Source organism: Pezoporus flaviventris, unplaced genomic scaffold (genome assembly GCF_033815535.1).
Source record: "Pezoporus flaviventris isolate CSIRO_AGI_PZ_B2104156 unplaced genomic scaffold, CSIRO_AGI_Pfla_v1 ptg000009l, whole genome shotgun sequence".
Lineage (NCBI taxonomy): Eukaryota > Metazoa > Chordata > Aves > Psittaciformes > Psittacidae > Pezoporus > Pezoporus flaviventris.
This window is the reverse complement of record NW_026892557.1, coordinates 1,426,117-1,451,529: the sequence shown is the minus strand read 5'-3', so window position 1 is coordinate 1,451,529 and position 25,413 is coordinate 1,426,117. Positions and strand designations below refer to the sequence as shown.

General features: G+C 52.3%; 1 protein-coding gene across 10 annotated transcripts in view; it reads right to left on the bottom strand.

The window, feature by feature from the left end:
- CASZ1 (castor zinc finger 1) overlaps nt 1–25,413 on the bottom strand; it is a 282,546-nt gene that overhangs the window by 51,576 nt on the left and 205,557 nt on the right. For 5 of the 10 annotated variants that reach the window (XM_061450109.1, XM_061450107.1, XM_061450108.1 and 2 more), the window contains one exon: nt 15,924–16,083. The exons of 4 other annotated variants lie outside the window; for them this stretch is intronic. In XM_061450109.1, coding sequence (XP_061306093.1) covers nt 15,924–15,942 — 19 coding nt within the window. In that variant the 5' untranslated portion in view covers nt 15,943–16,083. Of the gene's footprint in view, nt 1–8,632; nt 8,796–15,923; nt 16,084–25,413 lie in introns of those variants that run through there. One more of the 10 variants, XM_061450115.1, reaches the window with a different exon arrangement.

Here is a 25,413-nt window from a genome sequence, read left to right as displayed (position 1 = left end):
TATTTAGGGCAGAAAGTGAAGGCCGATCCTATGTGCAACTGGTACCACAGAGGGAATCTCGGGAGGCTGCTGTGAGCTCCAGCTGGAGCCCAGCCAGGACACCTACAGCTCCCGCCTGTATGCTCGGGCGAAGGGCCAGCGGAGCCTCGGTGGCTGCGGGTGGGTAGGACGGTGCCTCCGCACGGTGCCCAGGGTGTGTGCCCATGGCTGGGGAATGGGGTCAGCACTGAACCGCTCTGAGCGCTGCCTGGTGATTCCCCGTTCCCACCATCCCCAGCCCTGCTGAACGGGTGAGCTCAGCACCGCTCGCAGCTGGAGATAACTGGGAGGCAGACACGCGGCAGCCCAAATCCCCACTGCGCTCCCCCTTTCTGCAGCGAGGGCAGGTCCCATTATTCTGGTCTGGAGGTGAGCAGCCAAGTGTGTGCACCAGCCGGCAAATGAATATATAAATATTTATTCAAAGGAAGAGAGGAACAGACGTTCCCGAGGCTGCACTTGCCGCGTACGCAGCAACTCCAGGGAGCCTGCAACTTGTCTTCCGTCCCTGTTCCTGCCTCCTGCCACCTCACACACCCTGGATTTGCTCCTCTGCCCCCCCAGCTTCTGTCCCCCCAGCTCCTGCCTTTCCCCTCTACATCTTTCCTGTCCCTTCTCCTGTGTTTGGGACTTTTTTTTGAGCACCACAGTTCTGCCCTTTAACGCTTTGGGAATCTTTTCCTGAAGTTTAAGTTAAACGTGAAGCAAGTTCTGAAAACATACGTGTTCCCTGATCTACAAAACTAACCTCCCAGAGACCTTCCAGAGGTGGGATTTGCTCTGCAGCACCAGGGCTCTCTGGTATCTCCATCCCATCTATGCACGTGTGGCTGCGAGAAAGCAGAACTCCCAGCTTCTGCCAACCAACTCTCCACAGCCTGGGCACATCATTTTATCTTTCCATTGCCTTATTTCCTTGTCTATGGAATAGGAGGGACATTACTTATAACTACTTTTATCAACGTTTCTGTTTCCCTCCTTTAGCCTATCAGTTTCAAAAGCAGAAGGGAAAGAGATGCTTTCAAACGCTTTCACCTTACGAAGGGATGCTGAAGAGGGGACCAGAGCACCTGAGTTTGGTTCACTCGGGCAGAGGGAGAGGAACTGAGCTGCTCAGTGAAGGACCCCTGTATCTACCCCAGGTTGGGACTGCTGTACCCCCAAAGCCAGGCATAGGCTCCCTCCCCCCGGGCTGAGCTCCCCACCCCAAATCACCCTGCGTCTCCATTGCACTGTTTAAAGATTCCAGGCTAAGTAAACATCCCCCTTCATTTTCTTCGTCTAAATAGAAATGTTTTGATTTCGCATCAATCTGAGGAAGCCGTTCATAACCTGAGCCTGTCACACGGACTTTTCATCTCTGCCCAGGACAAACTCTCCCACATGCTCTATTTACACTGAGCGCTTCCTCTGAAAACAATGCCACCGGGAGTTTACTCCGTTCGCCCCCTCCCCACACCCTGTGAGGGGACACCGGCTCCCTCCGCTCCGCACCCAGCCCCATGGCATCTCGAGAGCAAACCTCCCTTTGAAGAACAGCTACAGCTTGTCACAACCAGGCCTGCAAGGAGCAGGACAAAAACAACCTCACCATTTTGCTGCCTTGCCCCCCTTGAAGTGCTCACAAGCCCAGCTCTGCCCCAGTGCCCCTTTTTCCCCTGCACTCCATGTGCTGCAGTGCCCAGTGTGCAGTCCCAGGCTCTCTCCTTCCATGCAGTCCCTGAAGCAGCACCTCCTCTGCCATGAACTCCACAGTGGGGAGTTTCTAAGGTGGGCACAGCTTAGCTCTGCCTTCCCCCAAGGGAGAAGAGGGGCTGAGGGGGGACAGCATGTGTGGGAATGAAGGGCTTTGCAGCATGGACAGAAATAGGACACCCCGGGCAAGGGGCAAACGCTGCTGTGAAGACAAGGTCTGGCTTTGCAGGAAAAGGAAAAGAGAACCAAAGTCTGGCTTTGGCTTTGGGTCAGTGAAGAAACATAGCCTGGTAGAGGTGGGAAAGGGTCCTGGCTGTAAAAGAGGGGCATGTGGGAGCTGGATGAACCAGCCTGCATGGTGGAGGACAAGGGGTCCTGATTGTGTGCAGGAGCTCAGTGGTGTGGGAAGAGCTGGGGGTACAGGTGGGCCCCTGATGGATGGGGATGGGGTTGAGGAGGGGCAGAAGAGGAGGGGCAGAAGAGGAGGGAAAGGAGAAGAGGGGCAGGAGGGCCGGTGCTGCAGGGAGAGGGGTGCTGGCTGGGGAGGGCCGGCGTGCTGTCACTTCAGAGGGCTGGGTACGTCGAACAGATGGAGCTTTCATATTCCTATTGAAGAGTTTTAAGCCCAGCTGAGCAGCTCCGTTCAAGAGGGAGGTCCCAGTGCCAGCTTTCCAGGAGCTGCAAGCTCTCATTCGATTAATTATTAACAGTATTATTTGGGGCGGGGAGGGGGAGGAAGCAGGGCTGACATGCTGCACAGTCCTTTTCTTTTAACCACTCTGGTGCAAGCTTGACTGGAGAGACTCCAGCCTGCCCGGGAGCCCTAAACAGGGAGGGCAGCACTGCTCGCTGGGTGAGGATGCTCCTAAAGCCTCTTTACACTTGAGCCAAAGGTTTGGAGCTTAGGACAGAGCCAAACCTTCACAGCAGAGGGCTGACGGGGCATTGGGCTTTCCCGGAGCAAGGCCCTGGTTGTGCCCAGCCACATGCCAGGAGGAGACAGGGAATGCAGCCAAACACTCAGCCCCTTCCAGAAAACATTTCCATTCCAGCACAAAGCCTTGTGCATTATCCCAGGCAGGGCCAGGGTAAAGGCAGCGGCAGCAAGAGCCCGGGTATGGCCCACAATGCGTGAGAGTGGATTTAGTGTGTATTTTCCCCTCTTCATTTTATCAATAAAACATTTTATTGCTTTTAGCCCAGGAAATGACCTTGGATTAGCGGATGCCGTCTCTTCTGGCTGACCTTGGGGAGTTCACAAAGGCTCTTTAACAGCCTCCTCTGCCCTGCAAGCATGGATCCCGCCTGCGCGCGTCTGCGTGAAGCCGGGGAAGCCCTCGGTGCGAGAGTCGGACCCGACAGGCTCCAGCTCAGCAACGGGCAAGGAGGAGAAGGAGAATCAAAGACGTGGGAGGAGAAATGAAGCGAGCAGCCAGGGTGTCCTTACACACTCCCTGCTTTCCCAAAGCCCTCAGGGATCTCCCCACACGCCCCATGCATAAACCGCGGGGGAAAAGCCGGGCACTCTGCTCTCGTGCTCATGTCAGTGCAGCCTGCCTGCATTCAACACTGCTTGACCTTCCCCTGCCTGCCACACTGACACCTCCAGCCACACAAGAGGCCGCTTTGCTCCCTATTTCCTGACCCAAAGGAGCAGAGACCAGAACCAGTTCCCTTCAGCCTGTGCTGCTTCCCTTTGCTCAGCCTTCCCAGCCGCAGAGTTAAGCTGTGATTTTCTGGTGACAGTGAGGGGCAGCGTACAGACCCTGGGCAGTGAATGACAGAAGATATCCTGAGAGGAGGGGAAGCACCGGGCTGCTGCTGGGGCTTCTCCAGTAGAAGAGCTCATGAGCACGGGGAGCCCCCCCTTCCCCTCAACAGAAAATAGCCACATCATCTCTGAATGGTGTGTATTTTCAGCACGGAAGTGTAATTACGGAAGGAGGGAAAGGGACAGGAGAAACCGAGAGGAATTTTCCTCCTCAAGGGAACAGAAACTACAAGCGAAGAGGGCTCTGAGCCAGAGTGAGGTCCCTGCACAGCGCGGGGCAGCGCCTGCCCGGGTGCTGCAGCAAACAGCCCATCCTTGCTGCCTGGCCTCGCTAACACAAGCCTCTCCCCGCATCCCCCTGCAGTGTCCCCTAGTACAGAGCACAGAGGGTCCCCATCCCCTCCTGCAGACACCCCCAGCATTTCTTGTGCCTCACGCAGAGGGAACCCCTCCTGGTGTCACGGCCAGAGTGGCTTTGCCCTCCCCAGAGCGTGCTCCCAGCCCCCAGGTGCCTGTTTCCTCCAGCCGTGTCCTCCTGAAGAGCGAGCCCTAAAGTGTTAACGGCGATTGGTGAAATGGCACAGCAGATTGCTACAATAAATAATTTACTGATATTTATAAATATTCAAATCAGCAGGCTTCAGAAATTGAAAGGGGGGGGCTGAGCTGACGGGGAGGAGGGGTGTTTAGGGAGGGGAGGGGGGGCTGACATTAATTCCCAGGCTCTCCAAATTCATTTGAGAACTGTTTCTCATTTCAAACAAATATTAAATCTTTTGGTGTCAAGCCTCCAAAATAAAATATCAAACAGAAAGTCACTGCCCTCCTGGTGGCTGACGCCTTGTCTGCTGTGACACCGGGTGCCTGTGGCCCTGTCCCCGCTGGGGGAACAACCACAGCCTGCACTGGCGAGGTGCTTGTGTGAGAGCAGAAGGTCAGCCAGCCATACCTGCAACACAGCCCGCTGCACCACCAACCACCATCCGAGACAGGAATTCCCGTTAACACCACCTAGAAGACCTTGCCTTCATCTTCCAGGGGATTCTCTAAATCCCATTAGGAAGAAAGGGCTGAACATCAGAGCAATGAAGGTGGAGCCAAAGCTCCTGATCCACCATGGGAACATGGCCTGGCAGTAAACATGAAGCAGAGGGTCAGGGCTCCTGACTTTCACTCTTGCTCTGGAAAGGAATTTGGTTTTAGAGACTGAAGCTGGAGGTTAAAAGCCAGGAGCGCTGGCTTCCAGCCTAGTTTCCAGTCGTGATGTAACCATCAGTCTCCCCAGGTTTCCATGCCTTAGTTTCCCTATGCAGAGGAGAAGGAATGAGGACGATTACCCACCCTGTGGGCTGGATGTTTACTTTGAGACCTCCATCAGCACTCTGTCACTGTGCTGCATTCTTACTGAGCCTTTTCCACCTCTGAGCATCCTACTGACCCCTCAGATGTCCAAGGGAGATGATCCTGTGTCCTCCCCTGGACCACCCCATTGGTAACGCCAAGCTCCAGCACGGGATGAATTTCCCTTAGATGAGTAATGGCTTTTCTAATGCACGGGCAGGCTGTCAGCTTCCCTACTCCCAGTGTTTTATGGGTTTAACTGAACGGCTCTGAACTCCCTAGTAAGAAATAAAGTTATCCCTCAGCGTCCCTTCTAAACATTTCACTCAGTGCAAACGGTGTTTAAGAAAAATGAGGACATATTTCTTCTTAAGGATGCAGTATCCCCCTTCAGAGGCCTAATTTATGCCATATATCACTGGCCAGGGAGAGGAAGGCAGCACAGACCTCACACTAGGAGTGAGCTGGCCCTAGCACAGCCCAGGCACAGCCTCTCCTGCTGCAATGGTGCAATGGGCTGCAACTCAAAGTCCTCCAGAGTCCGCAGAGTCCCCGCTGGAGAGCAGAGCCCGGCTGCAGGCAGCAGAGCAGGACGGACACCGGCACTGCGCCTCCTCCGCTGCCGCAGCGGCATCTCCTGCCTCAGACACCTCCCTCTGCACCACCCCAGCCTGCATGGCCCCCGTCCTGCTCACCCTGCCCCACGACAGCCTCCACGCTGCCTCCTCACCTGCCGCTGACCTGCTCTGCTGCCGCTCCACCAGCTCTTCACAGGCATTTGGCACAGCTGGTGGGGAAAGTGCTTCAACTGCGAGCAAGGACAGCACTAATCCTTCTTCACAGCTCTTTAGTAACGCACGTCTGAACCTTTTCCTGAGCAGATCGCAAAAATGATCCTAAATGTGCTTTGATCTTGTCCACCCCTCCTTACTCCGAGAGCCGCCAAGGCTCTGCTGCTCACCCCCAAGTGCCCAGACAAAGCTCCTTGCCTCTGCCCTTCCCTTGCCCTGCTCTCCGCTCACGTACCCTGACCCTCCAAAGGACAAGAAATAAGCCCCTCTTTCTGCATAGCAGTAAGACAGAGAACTTCCAGTATTAACATAAGGAGCAGAATGGAAAGAAGAGGGGAAAAAAGCAAGTAATGGGAGTCGGGAACTTTGGTTCTCCTCCCTGCTCTGCTCTGAACCCACTTCTTTTCTTTGGGCAAATATCCCCCAGGTTCCCATTTTGCCCTTAACCTGCTGGTTTAACCATCAGATGGTCAAAGGTTTCTCGCCTAGCTTAGCAGGCCCAGTATCTTGTTTGCAATTTTAAGTGCTACTGCAATTCAAGTCACAGCAGAGGAGAAGCAGTGATTCAGGACAGTTTGAAGCGCAAAAGCTCCTTGTGTCCCACTGCCAATTTTCTAGATCATCAGTCAATACAGGATAAGATGTTTCAATAGCTTCCTCCTCTTGGTCCCATGAAAACCTGCTCTCCGAGCTCCAGCCTAATGCACTGAGCAGGGTCTCACTGCTCCTTGGGAGCCTTCTGTTTTCAGTCTTTCCTTTCAGATAACATAAAGCCAAGAGGATTGGCTTCTCTGATCCAGTTTCTCCTCCTTGCCCTATTTATTTATTTATTATTAATTCTTTTAGTCCAGTTAAAAGGTTTACTATCCAGAGGAGCCTAAGTGGCCTCACTCAGCCTAAGTAACTCTATAAATCAAACAGAACTGCTAACATCTACATCACAATCCTGCCATCAATCTCCCCACAGGTTGTGAAGAAAACCAAGGGGAAAGATGCAAAAGGGAGACTGAAGAGTAATAGCTCATCACCATCGGGTCCCTGCAGGCTGGCTGTGGCCCTTGGAAAACTCCCTATGAAGCCAGACATGTTGTCAGGGCAACTAAATGCAAACATAATGCCTAACTTCACCTCCTGTAGACAACATGCACGCTGCGGGTGCTGTGCCAGGGGTACAGGGTGGATACAGATAGAGAGAGGGAAGGGGTGGTGGAGAGCAACGAGGGCTGGGGAAGCCTCTGGAGCAGGTTCTGCCATGGGATCCAGCTCCCAAGGAATGAAGAGGAGGCCAAGACGTGAGCCTCTCTGAAATGCTGCACAAACCCCTCTGTAAATGCTGAAGGAGATAGGGCAGTGAAACATCAAAGTGGTAAAGAGAGAACCAGACTTAGCTGTAAGCACCGACTTTGGGGAATTAAAAGGGCCTGGGAGAGACAACGTGCTTCTAAAATGACGGTTTCAGAAGGGAATTGCTCAAAGTTTCATCAGTTCCTCTCGGTGACTATCTTTAATGAGAATCCAAACCCACCATGACCCAAGTCAGTAGGGAGGAGCTCCCTGGCTTCAGGCTGGGCTCAGAGTAATCCGTAATCAAGGGCAGGGGTTAAGTGAGCCACCTCCTAAACAAGGGTCCCTCCAAACCCTGGTTGTAGCTGGTAGGTGGTTTAAGAGCAATCTGCAATCCCTTTCAGCACTATTAAGCTCAGACCCAACAAAGAATGCAGACTCCTAATTAATTGCAGTGGGAAGTCAGGAGCTAAATGGGAGTTGGGAGCCTGAATGCTTGTTGCATCACTCAGAAACACAGGGCCAGGAAAAGTTCATTATTGTGGTCTTTCAAGGTCCTGCAAAGTAAATCAGCGTGTTAGCCCCCATGAGGGAAATGAGACCTCAGCAAGAGCTGCATGACAGAGGGCAAACTCGAGCATCTTAGCCTTGCAGCTTGTTTTACATCCTCCCCACAGCCCTCAACCGCTGCCTGAGCTGTATGTGAGCAGGTAAAATGTTCTGGCCTTGGTATGCAAAAGTGCATACACTCAGATTTCTTAGAGGTTTCTATAAACCCCAGGTGGGGCTGGGAGTCTTTCTGGAACCCAAAGAGCACCCATCACATGCAGCACTGGGAGTTCAGGGGCTCTTTAATCCCTGGAGATGCCTGGCACCTGCAAATACTGTGCAACACGGCTGGGAGGAACACTTGTCCACCCTGTTTGTGTGGAAAAGGCTCACAGGCTGGGAGAGGAAAGCTGAGCTCTGGTGTGAAAGCACTGGGACATCCCTGAGCATGTCAACTCAGCAGTCCTGGCAGAGCTGCATGGGAGGGACACTCACCCCTGGCTTCCCAGTGCTCACACCACACCAGTTCTCTGTCCTGCCTTTTGCTGCTCTTTCTTCTGGTCATTAAGGCTCACGTTCTCACCTCTCCTGTCCTCCTGAGCCCATCCATGCGCCAGCACTATCACCAACGGTGAACACACACCTGTACAAATACGAGGCTGTGCAGGAGCACTACCACATGCAGAGGCATACATGACCCAGCACACACACACACACACACACAGACACAGAGCTGCATGTCTGTGCACATGCTCATGGAGCAGCCTGCACACAGAACACATGCTAATGCACACGAACATCCATGTACCTGTGCCTGCACACGTATTACACCCGCACACATGGGTGCACAGTGGCTGCACCTCTCCAGAGGCACACACTCGCAGGCATTCAGCTCTGCTCAGCCCCAGATGCACCGAGCACCCACGGACACACAGCCCACATGCAGACACGCACAGGCAGAGCACCCTGGATGCACTCACACACTCACACACTCGCTTTCAGCTCAATTCCGCGTGCCAGGAGCTGTTTATTCTGCAGCTTGGAATGAGGAGACAGTGGGCTCCCAGCCGGACGCTGCAGCCAGGCTCGGCAGCAGGGACAGACACGCTCCCCATCCCATCACAGAGCCCCTCTTTACCCCCAGCCCAGCTGCACCTCACACCTTAAGGTAAAAAGAGCATCGGTGAGTGTCTCATTGGAGCTGGCGTCCCAGTGGAGTGTGTGTGCCGGGCAGGGGATCTCTCCCTCTCCCTCTCTCTTCCACTCGCATCTTTTCATGAACTCTATTTCTCTTTCCTTTCTGAAAACAACTGAGCTGTAAATACTGTTTAACCTTCTTCCCCCGTTCCCCCCTCCCCTCCGCACTATAAAAACACAAATATGCCATAACTCAGCTGGCTCAGCCGCCGCGCCTCCAACATGCCCTGCTCCAGGCCTCTCAGGAAGGTCATAACAAACGACTTTCCGATTCAGTGCTCCTGAAATAATTTTGTGTATTAAAACCTGAATCTGCACTTTCTGGACCGAAAGCCTCTCTTAATTATGGCAAGCGTCCTTGGGATGGACAGTGATCCTTCACCACGGCACCGCTAACCAACCGGAGAGGCTCCGGCTCCCCACCACCTCCTCCTCCTCCCGCTGCCCCCTCCCACCGCCACCCAGCCCACGGCCCCCCCCTTGCTCCCTCGCCCCCCCGCCTTCCCTTTGCCCAATCTGTTTTCAAAGTGTGTCTGTCCTTTATTAAATTGTTTTCTTTTCCACATTATCAGTTGCCATGGAGACCTCATCTCTCGGATTATTTGAATTTCATTATATCTATTGATTTGGGAGCATTTCATCTTTTTTATTGTTTTTCTGTCAATTTTCAAAACGAATAACCATCTAATTTGCGTCAGTGCTGATTATGTTTGTCCCTCAATAGAGGTCGGCAGCTGCGTCGGGGAAACAAATCAATGGGAAACCATCATAAACCTCCCCAGTACAATCTCCAGGATATGTGGGTGACATTCCACGCCTGCGAGAAACACTCATCATATCCAAACTTCTTTCTTTCTTTTTCTTTTTGCTTCTCCCCTCTCTTGTTTTTTGCTGTTATTCCCCCCTCGTAGCCGGCTCCGCTGGCCACTGGCGGCTCACAGTTAAAACCCTATTTATTTTACACACATCCATGGACAATTTTGGACACATTGCATTTTCAGACAGGGAGGGGACAAGGGTGAGAAGAGGGGGAAGAAAGAAGGGAGGAAAAGGATGAGGAGGGATAGGGAAAAAAAAAGAGGAAAAGTGGATCGGGGTTGCAAATTGCTTACTATTTTTTTTTTTTTAATAATTTATGCAATTTTAAGCATTTATGTATAAATTTTTTAATAAGCCACCCTGGAGCAAAATAGCCATTAACATCCCGACGTCCTTCTGTCCAATGGGCTCGTGTGCAGGATCAATTTCCGAGAGTACTTTCCCTTTTTTTTATGACATGATAAAATGCTTTTAAAGCAACTTCCACAAATATGGAAATTTTTTTCCCCTCCTCTTTTTTTTTCCCCTTTTTTTTTTTTTATAACAGCCTCCACTTATTCACCAGGGAGAGCAGGAGTGAGTGTGTGTGTGTGTGTGGTGTGTGTGTGTGTGTGTGTGTGCTGGGGAGGGCAGTTGGCAGAAGGATAGACCCAGCCCTAACTGGAACGGACCTGCCTGTCCTTCTAACAAGGGCATAAACTTTCATTAGCGATGCACACAGTCAAAGGCAATTTAGGGAAACGCGCTGTACAGAAAAGGAAAACCTCAGCGGTTTTTATCCAGTGGCTCCTTGGCTCCGTCCAGGGGGCTCTATCCTTGAGCTCAGCTTGTGCTCTCCAACCAAAGTGACCCCACCGGCCCCGGAGAGGGGCACAGAGGGGACAGGGAGATGCGGCTCTGGGGTTGGTGGTGCCCCGCAGCTGGTCTAGAGCAGCCAGTCAATATTCATGTCTCGCTGGAACCCACCTACAAGAGGCCCAGAGCTATCAGTTGCTCTGCCCACTGCAGAGCTTCGCCCCACCAACGGGCTGGTCCTCCCCAAGGTCTCTATTTTGGGTTTCTGCACACTGACAAGTAGCCTGCAGTGCCCGATGCCCCTTTGGGGCATTAGTTACAAGCTGGCTCTGCCCAGACCCGACAGATGTGTCGCTGCTGCTCCTGTTTCCACAGGGCATATAGACTGGTTATTTTTGCAGCTGGGACATGTTCAGCCTCACATAAGAACCTGGAAAATGCCATTCCTAAAGGGACTGGCCCCGTGAGCAGGCGCAGCTCTGTGGAGGAGTGACATGAGCACACACAGCTGGAACAGCCAATACAAGGGGCTTGGTGGGATCTGGAACCACAACCACACACTGGAAATGAAACAAAACTAGCAGTTCCCTTGGCCCTCTGTCTTTGGGGCTTATGCACCCTGAGCCAGATACACATTGTATGTGCCCAAGCGTGGGAAGTCCCTGTGCGTGTTCCTATGATTTGCTTCAACATGAAGCCCTGACGCTGGTTCTTCTACAAGAGCAGATTTCTTTACCTTTTTGTATGCCACACTTCCCGAGATAACACAGACCTGCGAATTTAATCCTACTGACAGCAGGCTCTCATGTTACTGGTACCTTACACAGACCCCAGCACGCTCCCAGCCTGCGCAGCCCTGGATGCAGGCTCACCCCATCCACAGCCTGCCCCGTGTGTGATGTCTGTGGGTATCTGAATGAAAGCAGAGGGGAAAATAATATATAGAAAATAAAGAACCAAAGGGCAAGCCAGTGCTCAGCTGGAAAAACACAAAGTGCCGAGAACAGCAAACCCAATCAATAACAATCACAACCCAGCAGCGGGCCAGGAAAGCGTGAACCGTTTTGGCCTGCTCCCTGCATGCTCCCCCACTGGGGAAACACAGTCCCTGGGGGTCCATGATTCCATCCCCTCCCACTCCACCCTGCGTTCGCCCTCATCAAAAAGCTTTATAGAATGCAAGTCCCCCAGGCTTGTTTTGGTCAGAAAATCAGCAGAGAGGAGAGAGGATCTCTGGATGGAGGATCAGGATTCCTGGGAGTGAGCTGGCACCCAAGCAAAGCTGTTGATGCTATGAAACACTGCTTCCAGCAAAAGCTCCTTACACCCCACATCCCTCCAACCACCCCTCCAAAGTTCTGTGCTGCCCAGGGGAGTGGCACTGCCTAGGACCAACGTGGGGAGAGGGAAACATGGAACGTGTCAGGGAAAAGTGGGGAGATCTCCCATCTCCCGGTCTAGCATCACTCCTCAGGATAGATTTTGGGGATTTCACTGTAGCAGCAGAGAGGTCAGCAGGAGTTGAAGGTTTTCAGATCGTATATATCACTCTATATGGTCTTGTCTATAGTGAGTGCTAAATATAACCGCACCAAACCTGGAGGTGACTTGAGTGCTGTGGTGCAGGGACATCCGCCACTGCACAGGCACCCTCCGCTACCTCAAAGCAATACAGATGTCAACAGCCACAACCCAAACTCAAGAATGCCTGTGAACCCTCCATTCTCCCAATGCTGAGAGTATGAGCCAGGTTCTCCCTCTTCCTTTCCCCCTCTCATAACCAGAATGGTTCCTCCTTTTGAGTGGTGACCAGTCAAAGTAAGGAAAGTTCTAGATTTAAGGTCCACTTGTCCATGGCATGTTGGACCCTCTTATCTATGGCACACCAGCATCTGCTTCAGCATAGCTACTTAACAACTTCAGCAGTGCAAGAAGCTCTGAATAGAAGGGGAAAGTCTCTTGTGTGGGTCAGAATAATTAGACTGAGCTCAAATTGGCTTTAGGCATCTGCTGCTGCCTCTGAGCAAAATCAAGCCATGTTGCTTCCATCAGCATCTCTCTGCTGTTAGCCTTACCCTGCAGAACAGAGGGGACCACATACTGCCTGGTGTAGGGCATCTCTGGGAACAAGACTTGCTCCAGCAGAAGCCATAAAGCCTCCTTATCCAGCTCTCATTAAAGCCAAGAGAAAAGAGGCCAGACAGAGAGATTGAGATGAGCCATTTCCCCAACAAACTTGCTTCCCTTTTTCATTCGCTCCGTTCTTTTTTTTTCCCCTTTAACTGTCATTAAAATAACAAGTTTCTGTTACAGTCTAAACATTCCCACATTGTATAAAGGGTTATGTTACACCAGAGTCACTGCCGGGCCCAGTGTTTGCACAGAAACCTCACTGCAGGTCCCCCCTCCTGACGAAGTGACTTATTAAAGTTTAAACAGTAATTAACAGAACAATAAAAATAAAGGGATGTTTGGGGAGTCGTAGTGCACACAGGGTTTTTGGCAGTGCCAGCACTTTTCAGTGCCCTGTGCTGGCAGAAAACATGCCTGCAAAACCAGTGGGAGAGATGGTGTGCTCAAAGGTATGATCCCAGCACCAGGATGCAGAGAGCAGCAGGCAAGGGTGAGAGGGAAGGGGAGATGCTGACGGGGCACTTGGAACTGGTGCTCACCACCAGCCCTGCACCTGTGTCTGTGCCACACTGCACTGAGAGCCCTCCTGCTCTCTGATTGTCTGAGATGGACAAGCCCCCAGAATCTGAGTTTGGGGAATTGTGTCTCTGAAACCAGAGGTGGGATTTGGGGAAGTAGCTCCTTTACTTTATAGAGAGTGGCAGAGAGGAAACAGCAACCACAGAGCAAACCCCTGGGAAAACCCTGCAACAGGGAGAGCTTCTGCAAGAGCACCCAAGCGCAGCCCCCTTGCTTGAGAGTTTTAAAACCAGATAGGAGAAGACATCCCGTAGGGACTGATCCTGCCCTGGCCCTGTGCTGATGTGGGGAGCTCTGAGTGCAGATCCAACAGGAATTCTGGAGTCATTGCCTCCTGAAACACAGTCAGAACCAGACACCACACAACTAGAACCTATCTCGCTACACAGGCCCACAACCTTGTCTCTCCCAATAGAGCAGAACTTCTCCAACCTATGTGAAATTGGTTGTTCAGGGCTTCCTTTACAGGAACATGACTGCTTTTCTTCTGTTCTGTTCCCATCCCAGTCACCTCCCTTGCCCAGGATGAGCTCTAGAGTATGTGGGTAGAGTTTAAGCTTAGGTTGTCAGCCCTCCCTGTTATCCAACATGCAGCAATGCAGAAAGATCTCATTTGAAGATATTTTTGGTGCCCATTGTAACTATTCTCAAATGTTTGCCTCAGTAGCTCACAGTGCTCGTTGGCTCTAGCCCTGATGTGTGACTCAGTACACACAGCATTGTGCAGTCCCATGTTTGCTAAATCTCTTCCAGTACAACTGCTCAGTTTGCAAATAAAAAGACAGCTCCGTACGGGTGCATCTCCTGTGCAGAGTGAACCTGGGGAGTGCTGCCTTGAGCCCTCTCCCATAAAGCTGTCCTTCAACTCTGGTGCTGGGACACCCAGGCTGCGGAGCTGCCCCACTGCTGCAAGGACACATGTGGAGCCCATCCAGCACCAGCTATTCCCAGCCTGCCCACAGCTTCCCTTCCCTCCCCTGCTGGGGTGCAGGAGGAGGAAAATCCTCCCAGATTCTGCTGCTGATGGAGCTTGCAGCAGCTGTATGAACAGCCACAGGAGATGCCCCCAGAAACCCCAGTATCCCACCAGTAGCAGTCACCCAAGTGCTTGCTCACACCTCCAGGAGGTGAACCTGCCAGCTCAGTCCTGCAAATGCATTCTGCAATGAAAACATACTCTAAATACCACAGGGCTGGCTTTGGAGCAGTCCATCAAGTGGATTCCTCCTCTTCAGTTCCCTCAGTAGTAAGGAGAACTCTGCCTTCTGCTTTCTCAATGGAGAACTAACGAGCTTGTTTCTGCAGCTGCTATATTGGCACTGCAGGGCAAAGACACATTTCAAGCTCCTCCAAGTCAACAAGTCTCATTCTTCTTCCAGCAGCTCAGTGGTATCCAGCTCAACATTATCACTTACTGACAAATACCCACCAACAGGAGAACAGACATGAATATTGAGAAGGGATCCTGATTACTCTGTTTCTCCTGCTCTCCCATCACAAACAACATTGAGCACCTGTCCAGGCACACTTGCTCACTCCGTAAGACATGGTTTAGTGGTGTGCTGGGTTAATGGCTGGACTTGATGATCTTAAAGATCTTTTTCAACCTAAACTATTCTAAGCAAAGTGAGCCTGCCCTGGCAGTGACAACCCTGCAAATGAGAGACAGAGCAGAGGGCTGGCATATAGGGTTCAGAATTAATGAAACCAAAACCTTTGCAACCTCAGTGATTTTACTGCATTCTGGTGCAAACTGATCAACTTGCATGGTGCCCCAGAGAGGATGTGAGATGGAAAGAAGGGAAGGGAGAGAGGCTGAGTGGGAGACATGCTGATGCCCATTCCCCTTAGAGCTGTGTTTTAACTGGGCCCCAGCAGCTCATCTGCAAGTGTGACACTTGCCTCTCCATGCCCCACTTGTTGACCTGTGCCCCATTCAGCACCCACTTCACTGCTCACAGTGTCTTCACAAAAGCCTGTCCTGAATCCTCATGAGGTCCCTGGGTCCCACTGCCAGGGATGTGAATGGGATGACAGATACATCACCAAACACAGCCTTGTTTGCCCAGCCACACTATGCCCTCATATCCCCAAACCTTCCACTGCCACATTTTGATTTCTCAGTGGCTTCTCTACCTCCTTGGGAAATGAAGGAAATGAACAGTAACTGGCTTGTACAGACTTGCCCTTGAGACAGTTTCTACAGAAGGCCCCTGAATCCATTGCAAGCCAGGCAGGGCAGCCTCTGCCTCCCTGATCAGCTGAGCCACTGGCTCTGGCTTTTCCTTCCCCTCATTGCCCCAAGGCAGCTGGATGCACAGGAACAGCATCCAGGAATCAGTGCTGGAGCAAGATGCTGTGTGAGAGCCAGCAGCTCTATGGCCTGAACTGCTCCCCAGGAAAGGTGTCCCTACCGTGCCTCCCTCCTGGAGATCTCTTTGCACATTCCCAAGGTTTCTTTGCACTGATGTGAGCTGAGCTGCCCATCTGCTTTCCAAAGGACTCTCCTGCCCCACAGACTGCCCCTCCAGCCCTGAGCACAAGCAAGCAAAATCAATACATCAAATACACTCTCAGCCCAGTGCCACAGCTCTCCCCTTCCAGACCCACCCAGCTTGATCCCTCTCTAGCTGCTCTTATGCTCATGTCACTCTGCTAAGGTCAGAAGAATGATCTTCCCAGCTGACACCATGTCAGTGATGGCAGAACTGAGCTTATGCCTTTCAACCTGAGAGAAAGCCACACCACCCAGATCTGAACTCTTCATCCCATTCACCCAACTACAAGGATGTTTTCCAGCTCCTGGCTGTGCTGGAGTCAGGGTCTCTCGAGACTCATTTGAGTGGCAGTGCTTGAGAGGGAAAGTATGTTGAACAGGTACAAGTAGGTGCAAAGAGAACAAGAGAAGGTGCCCCCAGGTCAGCACTCACGTGCATTTTCCTCGGCCATGTCTGAGGAGCCTGGGAGTCAGCACAGAGCACAGCTTTGCATGGGGGTCTCAAATAGTTTCACAGTGCAGAAAGACTGTCCTGTGCACTTCCTTTTCCAACACGTCGTTCAGGAGGCCTCTACAGCAATGCCAGTAACTGCCTGTAGGGAATGTTACGTTAGAAAATTATCTAATGCACTCTTCATCATCTCATCTTGCAATCTACAGAAGCAACCATCACAGTACGACCCTTCTTCCAAACACCACTGACTTTATACACCGTGCTCAGTGGTAGCTTGGTCCACATCCCAGAATTCAGGCTCTCTTTTGGTTAACAGGCCATGAAATTATTTAGGCTATTCTTGATATTACATTCTGTTATATTTGTAATTAACACAGAAGGTCAGAAGTGCCACTACCTGCAATCCCCGTAGTTTGCTGAATACAGAGGAGACTGAGTGCTTCCAAGGGCTTGGTCCTCACCTAACTCTCCTGCTGGGGTTTATGGGAAGCCAACATTCAGAGCAGCCCTATCCCAAAAGGAAAGGGTTGGATATTGTCAGCGATTCTAATCTGCATGTATTTGGAATACAATCTGGGAACCAGCACTCCAGAATCGGGTCTTACCTCCTGTTTTTGGAAAGGACTTTTAAACAAAAGGGAAAACCCTGCCAGCACACTGAGCACTGGGTGCTATCTTCAATCAGGGAAGCCTAATTATACCCATTATCCTGATGAGGAAGCACTGGCACAAAGCTAGGCATTCGCATGGCTACAGATACAAAGCGAATCAGTGGCAAAGCGGGAATTAAACACAGGAATCATGGTGATGAGCTCATCACCCACTTCAGCATAGCCACATGCAGCTGGCCATGGACTAGACCATGTCCTACTGAAGTCCAGCAGCTTACAGAGCTCCTGAGGCGCCCTCCACACACCTCCATCACAGGGTGAAAGCTTCAGGCCAGTGCTGAGATGGCTGGGGGTGCTCTGGGACACGCAGAGGATGGGTCACACAAGCTGACCCATGAAGACTCAGCTCACAGTATTGGAGACAGACTGGCAGGGCTGCAGAAACCCAACAGCCAGGTCTGAGCCACCAAGGCACCCCACAACCACACAGACTGTGGCAGGGATGAATCATCTGCTCCTCCTTCTGAAGCAGCTTCATCAACTTCCCTGGATGTGGATCCTCACAGCAAAGACCAGCCTGGTCTGTCTATGTATTAATGGTCTCCTAGCACCTAAAACCCACAGCTTTTCCTTGGCACCAGGGGCCAGCACTTGCCCTACACTCTCCCTGCCAGGTGCTGGGTGCTGGGTCTAAGAAAGGCTGCAGAATCCCTTGGGATTGAGAGTCATTACATAAACAATGCAATAGGATCACGGGCTGTAACTGTAAAAGCGCCTGAGGTCTTGGCACTGAAATCTGTCTCAGCAAAGGCCACTAAATGGAGACCCAAACAAAACAAACAAAAGCCCCAACTCTGTCAGCACCTAATGAACAATAATAAATAATAAATAATAACCCTATGAGCCAACATAGCAGGACAGATGGAGGCACCAGGCAGCTCTGAGGGGAACGCTGACCCTACAGCAGTTGCCCTCCCTCCTTCCCCAGTCTCTTATCACACTGAGCTCAGGTCCACAGGTACCTGCAGGGTTAGGTCCAGAGGGGAAACCTGGGTCTCTGTCAGGCGTGTGCATCCCCCAGTAAGATGTATGCTAACATAATTCATATGCCCCTGGATCAGGACCTTCACCTGCTAAGGGAGCACATACATACACCAAGCCATGCCTAGCTCCTACTGCAGCATCTCTCTTCAAGTGCTAAAGGCAAAAAGCAGCAGATGGAGCTGAGCAAGGGAATCCAGGTAGGTGTGAGTCCAAAGCCTCTCCCCAGCATCATTATAGTCTTGACTCAAGTCCCCCACTTGTCCCATGCAAGCTGAACTCCCGGCAGGACATGGGAAGAGCTGCCTGGCAGGGACATGGGCAGAAACAAAGGGCCTAATTTAAGTATTTTTATAACTCAGTACTTGTGACAGTGGGTTTAGCAGTTGCCAGCCATCTGGAATAAAGAATTACAGCCACCTCCCCATAATCCTATATTGCCTAAACCCTAAAGCTGGTTATGGTGCAAGGATGAGGCAGCAGGTTGGGAGGAGGCAGTGATGGGAGCTGGGGGTGGAGAAAGGACCGCAGGAAAAATCCCAAACTTACTCCTTTTTCCCTGTGAGGCACTGGGTGGTCCCAGATGTGCCACAAGTATTTTTTGCTGGGAATCAAGAGACGACAGGATGAAGAGAGAGGGGGGAGAAAGGAGACAAGGAGTCCTCCATGACCACACAGTCGCATGCACCACACACACACGCACACAGAGGCTTACTGGTCCGCGCAGGGCTGTCAGGTAAATTAGATCTGAAAGCTGACAATTTCTGACCATATTTCCTTGATTATTTCAAACAAATGCACACCAGCCGCTGTAAGGAGATTAAAGTGACATAAACGTCCCGAGTGGGAGGAGGGAGGGCAGAGAATTCAGGTCACCCCCATCCGTCCCCCATTTGACAGCCGCTATATCGCTATCCAATCCAATAAAAAAATCCCCCCCTTTTGCTTTAATTAATTTTACAGCTAGCTTGCTTAATTACTTTCAATCAAAATCCTCCTGCCATCGCAAAATTAGAGATGGTTGAGCTCCATTAGCCTAAATTCTTCATTTCCATATAGAAAGAGGCTCCCTCGGCAAAGCCAACAGGGCTCCCTCCTATCCAAGCTGCCATCGGACAGATGCCTGTCCCTCTGTCTGTCTCCAGCTCCTTGGGAGAAGGGGGGGAGGAGAAGGATGCAGTCTTGTTCCCACCATCCCCTTTCATAAGGCAGCTCCTTGAGAGCCCTGGACCTGGGAGGCCTCTCTGCTCACAGCACACACCATGAGAGGTGAGGACAGCTTCCCACCATGCTGGAACCAGCATTTCCATGGCTGCCCAAGGAAGCTGGGACAGCACGCAGCTTCCTTCTGCTGGGATCCCTGCTGTGGCTGCCAGCACTGGGGATGGGATGTGGAAAGGACACATCTCCTGCTTGGGCTGGACCAAGCGCTGCCACTGTCATCGCACACATCCATGCAGGCATCGCTAACTCGGAGCTGTTCTCTGCTGAACACATGGAAAGGGCATCGAAGGGACAGAGGGGCAGATCATTTTACATCTGCATGCTCTGGAGTTTGGTACCTTCCTTTGGGGCATCTGGCACCAGCCACTGTCAGAAACACAGCACCATGGACCATGGGGCTGTGACATTCCTGCAGCTCCTGTAGGCACCTTTAGCACCTCTCTCCTGCGAACACAAATCACGAACTGCCCCAATTTGGGCTGCTCTGAGAGCAGTCCCAACTGGCCTCACGTTCATGAAACCTCCTCAGAAGAGCAGGGAGTGGCAGCAATAAAGCCATACAGAGCTGGAAAGGAGACAAGAACTCCAAGCGGGTGGAGAGGACGGGTGCAGGAGGAAACCCTGGAAAGGAGCTGGGCACACTGGAACAGAGGAGCAGAAGCAGCTCCTCTCAAAGTACCATGGGAACTGGAGAGAATTACTCAGACTGCTCCAGTGGATCACACTGCACCATGTTCCCTCCTATTTCCCATAATTTCCTATGGTTTCATCTTTTCTCATCTCCCCACACTACCCTCAGAGCAACGGGATTCCATGTACACTCAGCACCCCATGTAGGTACTGAACCTGGAGCTGCAGGAAGGTCACAGGGGCACCCTGGTCTCTGCACCTTCCCGCTCTTCGGAAAGCTCCAGACGTGCTTATGATAAGCACAAGAAGCCCAAGCACCCCCCCTGGTCTCCACGGAGGACAGGTCAAACCCTTGCTGCTTCAGAACAAAATGGAGACAAACACAGACCTATTTTGTTTATAAGCTTAAAACTGAATCCAATGGCGCATCTACCTGGGGATTTTAGATTAAATGGTTTAAGAAACTCAAATAGGCTTTTTAATCCGGTCAAATAAAAAGAGCCCCAAAGAAGCAAAGAATTCACCCTGCTGAGCCTCAACGCCTGTGAAGACAGCCAGGCAAGAACAGCTTCCTTACTCCCTGCAACTCCTCCCCACCCTGGCATGGGACATAATGTGTTTGCCAACATCTGGAAGCTCAGGAAACACCCTGCTCAGGGTGCAGGCTTCGCTTTCCCACGGACAACCCATCTCCATCCTGCTCTATAACAGTGTCTTCATCCTTTCTGTGTTCCCTTACAGTGTTCATCTGGGCCCTTCCCCCAGTACATGGCAGGCCATGAGCATGATGCCAGCCCTGGTTACATCACCAGCACCAGCCAAAAGCAATCCAAGAGAAGGCACCAAAACCCCTAATCCCGGTTCAACACACACATTTAGGGACTGTCTTCCATACACACTACATCTCTGCATGTTCCACAGAGATAGGTGAGAAGATGAGGGGCTGAGCAGACGTGGGCTCACAAGATGCAGACTGGGGACCAGCAGGGTCTGCCCAGGGAAGAGGGCAGCAGCAGGACAACCAGCCAAGGTCTGGTGGATGGAGACCAAGCCTGATGGACTCGGGGAGTTTGATGAGCTGAACCCTGACAAGGAGCAGGAAGCAAAGGGGCTCTCTGCTCTGCTGCATGACCACTTCTCATAGAATCACAGACTGGTCTCGGTTGGAAAGGACCTTAAAACTCACCCAACTAGACACCTTCCGCCAGACCAGGTTGCTCCAAGCCCCATCCAACCTGGCCTTGAACACTTCTCCAGCACTTCCAGCCTTGCACCTTCTCCCAGTACCACATCTCACCAACTTTCCAACAGAAACTACCCTCCTCTCCCCCACGGCTGCTGTTCAGCTCCGGAAGCGCTCCGAACCAGCTTTCCCCTGCACATGCTCTGCAATAAAATTCCCGACTTGTGTCTCGCCTGCTCCAATGCTCAGAGCAGCTGGGACAATAGAACAGAGAGGCCCTAAATCCACCAGACTCACCCTAAATAGCAATGGCCCATAATTTCGCCTGACATTCAGGAGCTTGTTATTCTTTCCCCTCGTCGCCTGGCTGGAGCTGTTCAGACCCATCAGTGTTATTCTATGCATTAAACAGGAAAAAAAACAACTCAACAACAACCCAGAGAGTTTCCAAGCCTGCCCAGTGAGAACAGGAGAACAACCCTGGCTGTGCTGGTGGAGGGAGAACAGGAGGAACCAGTGCTTCAAACCCAGACCCTACATGGAGGGGAACACCAAGGAGTGGGTCCTGCTGAGAACCCCCATCAGAAACACACACTTGCCCTTTCCTCTGAGTCCATCCCTATCAAAGCAGCTCAATCTCTCCCACCTCTTCCTTCCAGCCTCCCATCTGGAGCCCGGGAATGCTGCATGCACACTCCTCCCCACCACCCCGCAGTGTGGGGAGCTTTAACCACAACAGTTTGGGGTTTGGGGTTTTGTTGTTTCTTTTCCAGGCTGGCTCCAGCTGATTAAGGACCTGCAACAGGATGTAGGGATTACAGCAAGCCCTGGCTTCGGATCAGCTGGGGCACAGAGCCAAACGAGAGAGCGAGGATTGCCCCCAGCCTGGCTGCCAAACCGGCACTCGTCCTGCTGGGAGGCTGGAGCCCTGCGCTGGAACAAGGCCCCTGCCCTCGCTGGCTCCGATGGGGAATGGCCTGAAGCCCACACTGACAAACGTGCCCACACAGAGGGCAGGGGTGTGAGGATGAGGGATCTGTGGCTTACAGGGCTTGCTGGAGAGAGGAAAATCCCTTATGGCCTTGCTCTTTGTGCCTTCACCCCCAGCTAAACAGAGGTCTGAAGGGACAGGCGCATCCCCACCTCCTGTCTTGAGCATCCTGACTTGGAGATGCCCAATCCCTCTGCCAGGGTCGGCACCACGTGGAGCTTCTAGTGCGTATCCTGGAATAATACACAGCAAACTATGTGCTGAGTTTTTAATCCAGGAAGAAGTGATCAGGGAAGGCAATAATCTCACTTGGCACACAGAGCACAGCAGGATCTTGCTTCTGGGGAGGCATCAAGAGCAGAATTAGCTTCAAGGAGACTCCAGAGCTTTTCTTTCCTTCTGCTAACACTGAACCCTGCCTGGACCAGCAGCAGCCCCCAGCATCTTTCTGAAGTGCCCGTCACTGCAATATCCAACTGCTTTGTCCCTTAGGGGACGTTCCCCCCACCGTGCTTGGATTTTCCAAGCCCCTCTTGGACAGAAGCAAGAGGGACAGAGGCAGGGAGAGCAGCCTCCTGCTCTGACCTGAAGCTGTGAGCCTCAAGTCCTGTTTTAATCAGGTCTGGCAGAGCTGCTGCCTCATTTCCCAACCTGCCACCTCAGAGGGATAATTTGCCAGCCCTTTCCCGGCGAGCTCTGTGGAAGCACTCTCCAGAGCCTGAGCACGCTTTCCCCTTCACGGCCAAATCCTGCAAGCTTCACTCTGGCATGTCTCCCTCTCCTAGTGACCCCCAGGCTCTGTCTGAGTAAAGGAAGTCATGAAGATGCCAGGATTTGGTCCTCTTTTCCAAGCGCTCCCTGGCAAGACCTGGCAGTAAGAGGGGGAAGCTGCTTGGAGCAGCAGGAGGGGGTGGAAATCTGTCTGGCAGCAGCAGCAGCAGCAGCGCAGAGACTCCTTAGTGCTGCCCACCAGACTCATCCTAGCAGAGATACTCCGGAGTCAGCTCCTGCCGGCCCGGGGCTGTGGGGGGAAGGCAGGAGTTGATATTGCAGGCGGAGGCCACTGGGATACCATTGAAAGCTGCTAAATATGACCAGGTTAGCACTTTAGTCTTTAATGGCAGGTCACCATTAATAAACCCAGGGCCCCAGGGTGCAGTTCAGAGCCTCCTTACAACCCCCCCCCCTCCCCGAAACACTCATTTCATTAACTTCACTGTGCGTGGTGCTCGCTCGGCACCTAGCAGAGGTTCGGTAGGCTGAAGGTTTGCAGGGGTTAAGGACATCTTACAGGAGCTAAGCATTCTCTCATGATGTGATGGAGCAGGGAAGCTGCCTGCATAACTCCCCACTGCCTCTCGTTCCCTGGTTCATAAAAGCCCACAGCTTTTGGACCGACACAGATGGGGCACCATGGAAAGCCTCCTGTGGGAAGCAGCACTGTCCTGGGTCCACGGCCAAGGGGCTAAGCGCTGGCAAAGGACAGCCAAAAACATGGTTCCTAACCCCAACTCTGGCTCTGAATCCCAGTCTGGGCTTGAGGAAGTCACTTCCAGTCACCGTGCCTTGTCTTCCCCATCTGTGGAAGTATAGCAGCAGGGAGAAGGGCAGGGGGAAGTTACTTGGGATCCAGGCAGGGAAGAAGCCTTTGTTAAATAAAAAGACGGTGAACAATAAAGGCCAAATCCTGCTCTTGGGGATGCTGGAATGACCCACGGGATCGCCGCAGTGTACCAAAGGGTGAACTTGGCCATCGGTAACAGCAGAGAGGGGCTCATGGAGCGAGCATGGGGGGGGACACTCAGGCTGTGCAGTGCAGGACACGAAGGACAAAGTGAGAGGAAAAGACGGGGCTTTGCTCCACCTGCTTTCACTGTGATGCTGGCTGGTTCCTGGAGGGATGGTGGGAGGGGAGGAGGGACAAATGGATGTCCCAGCTGCCAAAAATCCCATAGCACGTCTCTATTGATCTGCCCTACTTGGCAACTGAAGCTGCAGCCACCGTCTGTGGTGCTTGATCAATAAGACCTGGGCGGGCAGGGAGGGAGAGGCACTTTTATGGGCAGGCGGGGTCTTGAGGGGAAGTGTTTTGATTTTCAGAGTGACTGCAGAGTCAAGGAAGAGCAAATCCTGGGACTGAAGCTGCGGTTTAGGTTGGACTCATTTCAAATACCTGCTGAGCCCTTTACACTGCGGCCCCAGTGACCTCCTGCACATGGGAGCTGCTCCAGCCTCTGTGCTCACTGCCCACCCATGAGAGCCTCTCGCCTGGCCTGGATGCTCCCAGTACAGATGTGGCCAGCACAGACTGTGTGTGCGTGGTAATCCTCCAGGAGCTCCCTATGGACCCTCCCCAGGGACCTGGTGAGAGGCAGAGACTCCCGCAGCTGGATGAGAAGGAATCCCAGTGCAGCTCAAAGAGCCTCTGGAGATACCTCAAGTCCCCAGGCAACGTTTCATGATGGCTTTCGCAATGTGACTGTCGCCGGGGCCAGCCAGATGGGGAGGGTTCAGACCCTGGCGCTGACAGCCAGGCTGATTCAGCAGAGCAGACAGGCTCTGACGGGCCAGCCCACACCACTGCATGCTGCTGGGTGGGAAGCATCACTCACTGCCCCTGGCCTCTCCATGGTTACACACAGTGAGCCAGGCAGGCCATGCACTGGGGAGGAGGTGACTGCCACCAAACCCTTGTGTGTTTCTGTGTCTGGAGACCACTTTCTTATGTTCAGATCGTGCAGCTGGGCCATTACTATGGAGCCTTGGAGATGAGGTGACTTGGTGATATGGAGGAGAGCTCTGTGTTTGAATGCTCTATGCTGTGTTTGAATGATCTGGTCACCCACCTTGCTAATTTGGTGCCCAAACCCCATCAGGAGAAGATACAAAGGGAAAGGAAAGTTCTTTTCTCATACAGAAGGCCAAGTAAGGTGGCACGAGTGCCCCGTCCCTAAAGCCAAGAGCCAGCAGCAGCCTGCTGGCTCCAATGAGAGCTGGCTGCAAGGGGGCCGGTGCACTGGTTGTCACCTCCAAATGCCCTTTGGATAGATATGGAGAGAGAGAGAGGGAATCTGCAGTTGTTCCAACGTTTCTCGCTCAGCAGAACAACTGTTGCAGTCCTTTTGGTACAAACCCAGCAACTGTTCCCAAAAGCACAGCCTCCTCAGCTCCTGGCCTTAAAAAAACCCCAACAGCCCATCTCCAAAACGCCGGCTTCTGAGTCAGGGCAAAAGTGTTATTAACAAAAACATCACTCAGGGGTGGGACACCTGCTCCCTGACAAGCAACTGGCCTGGCTGCCCATGGTTAGGGTATTACATCAGGCCCCAAAAAGAGAAAGGCAAGGGAGGGAGAAGGGGAGAGAGTGGAAAAGAACAGACAAGAGGGAGGATGACAGCAGAAGGGAGTAACAAAGACAAAGAAGAGCAAGAGAAGGAAAGCACAGAAAGAAAAGAGCAAGTGCGAGCGCATGTGAGAGACGGCGCAGGAGAGAGCGGGAGCGTGTGGGGGAGAGCAGGGAAGTGTGCTGGAAGTGGTGGTGTGTGTGCAATAAAGTGTGGGAGTGAGGATGTGTGAGAAAGACTGCGAGCGTGTGTGCATATGGCAGAGACCGGAGTTAAGAGGAGGAAGAGAAAAAGTAAAGGAAGGGGGGAATGACGCCACGAAACGCTTGGAAAAGTGTAACAAGAAAATAGGGAGGAAGAGAGGAACAAAAGGAAAAGTGAAGGCCATCACACAAATGGGTCTGGTAAAGCAAGGGAGCAAAGATAAGGGCAAGGAGGGAGGGAT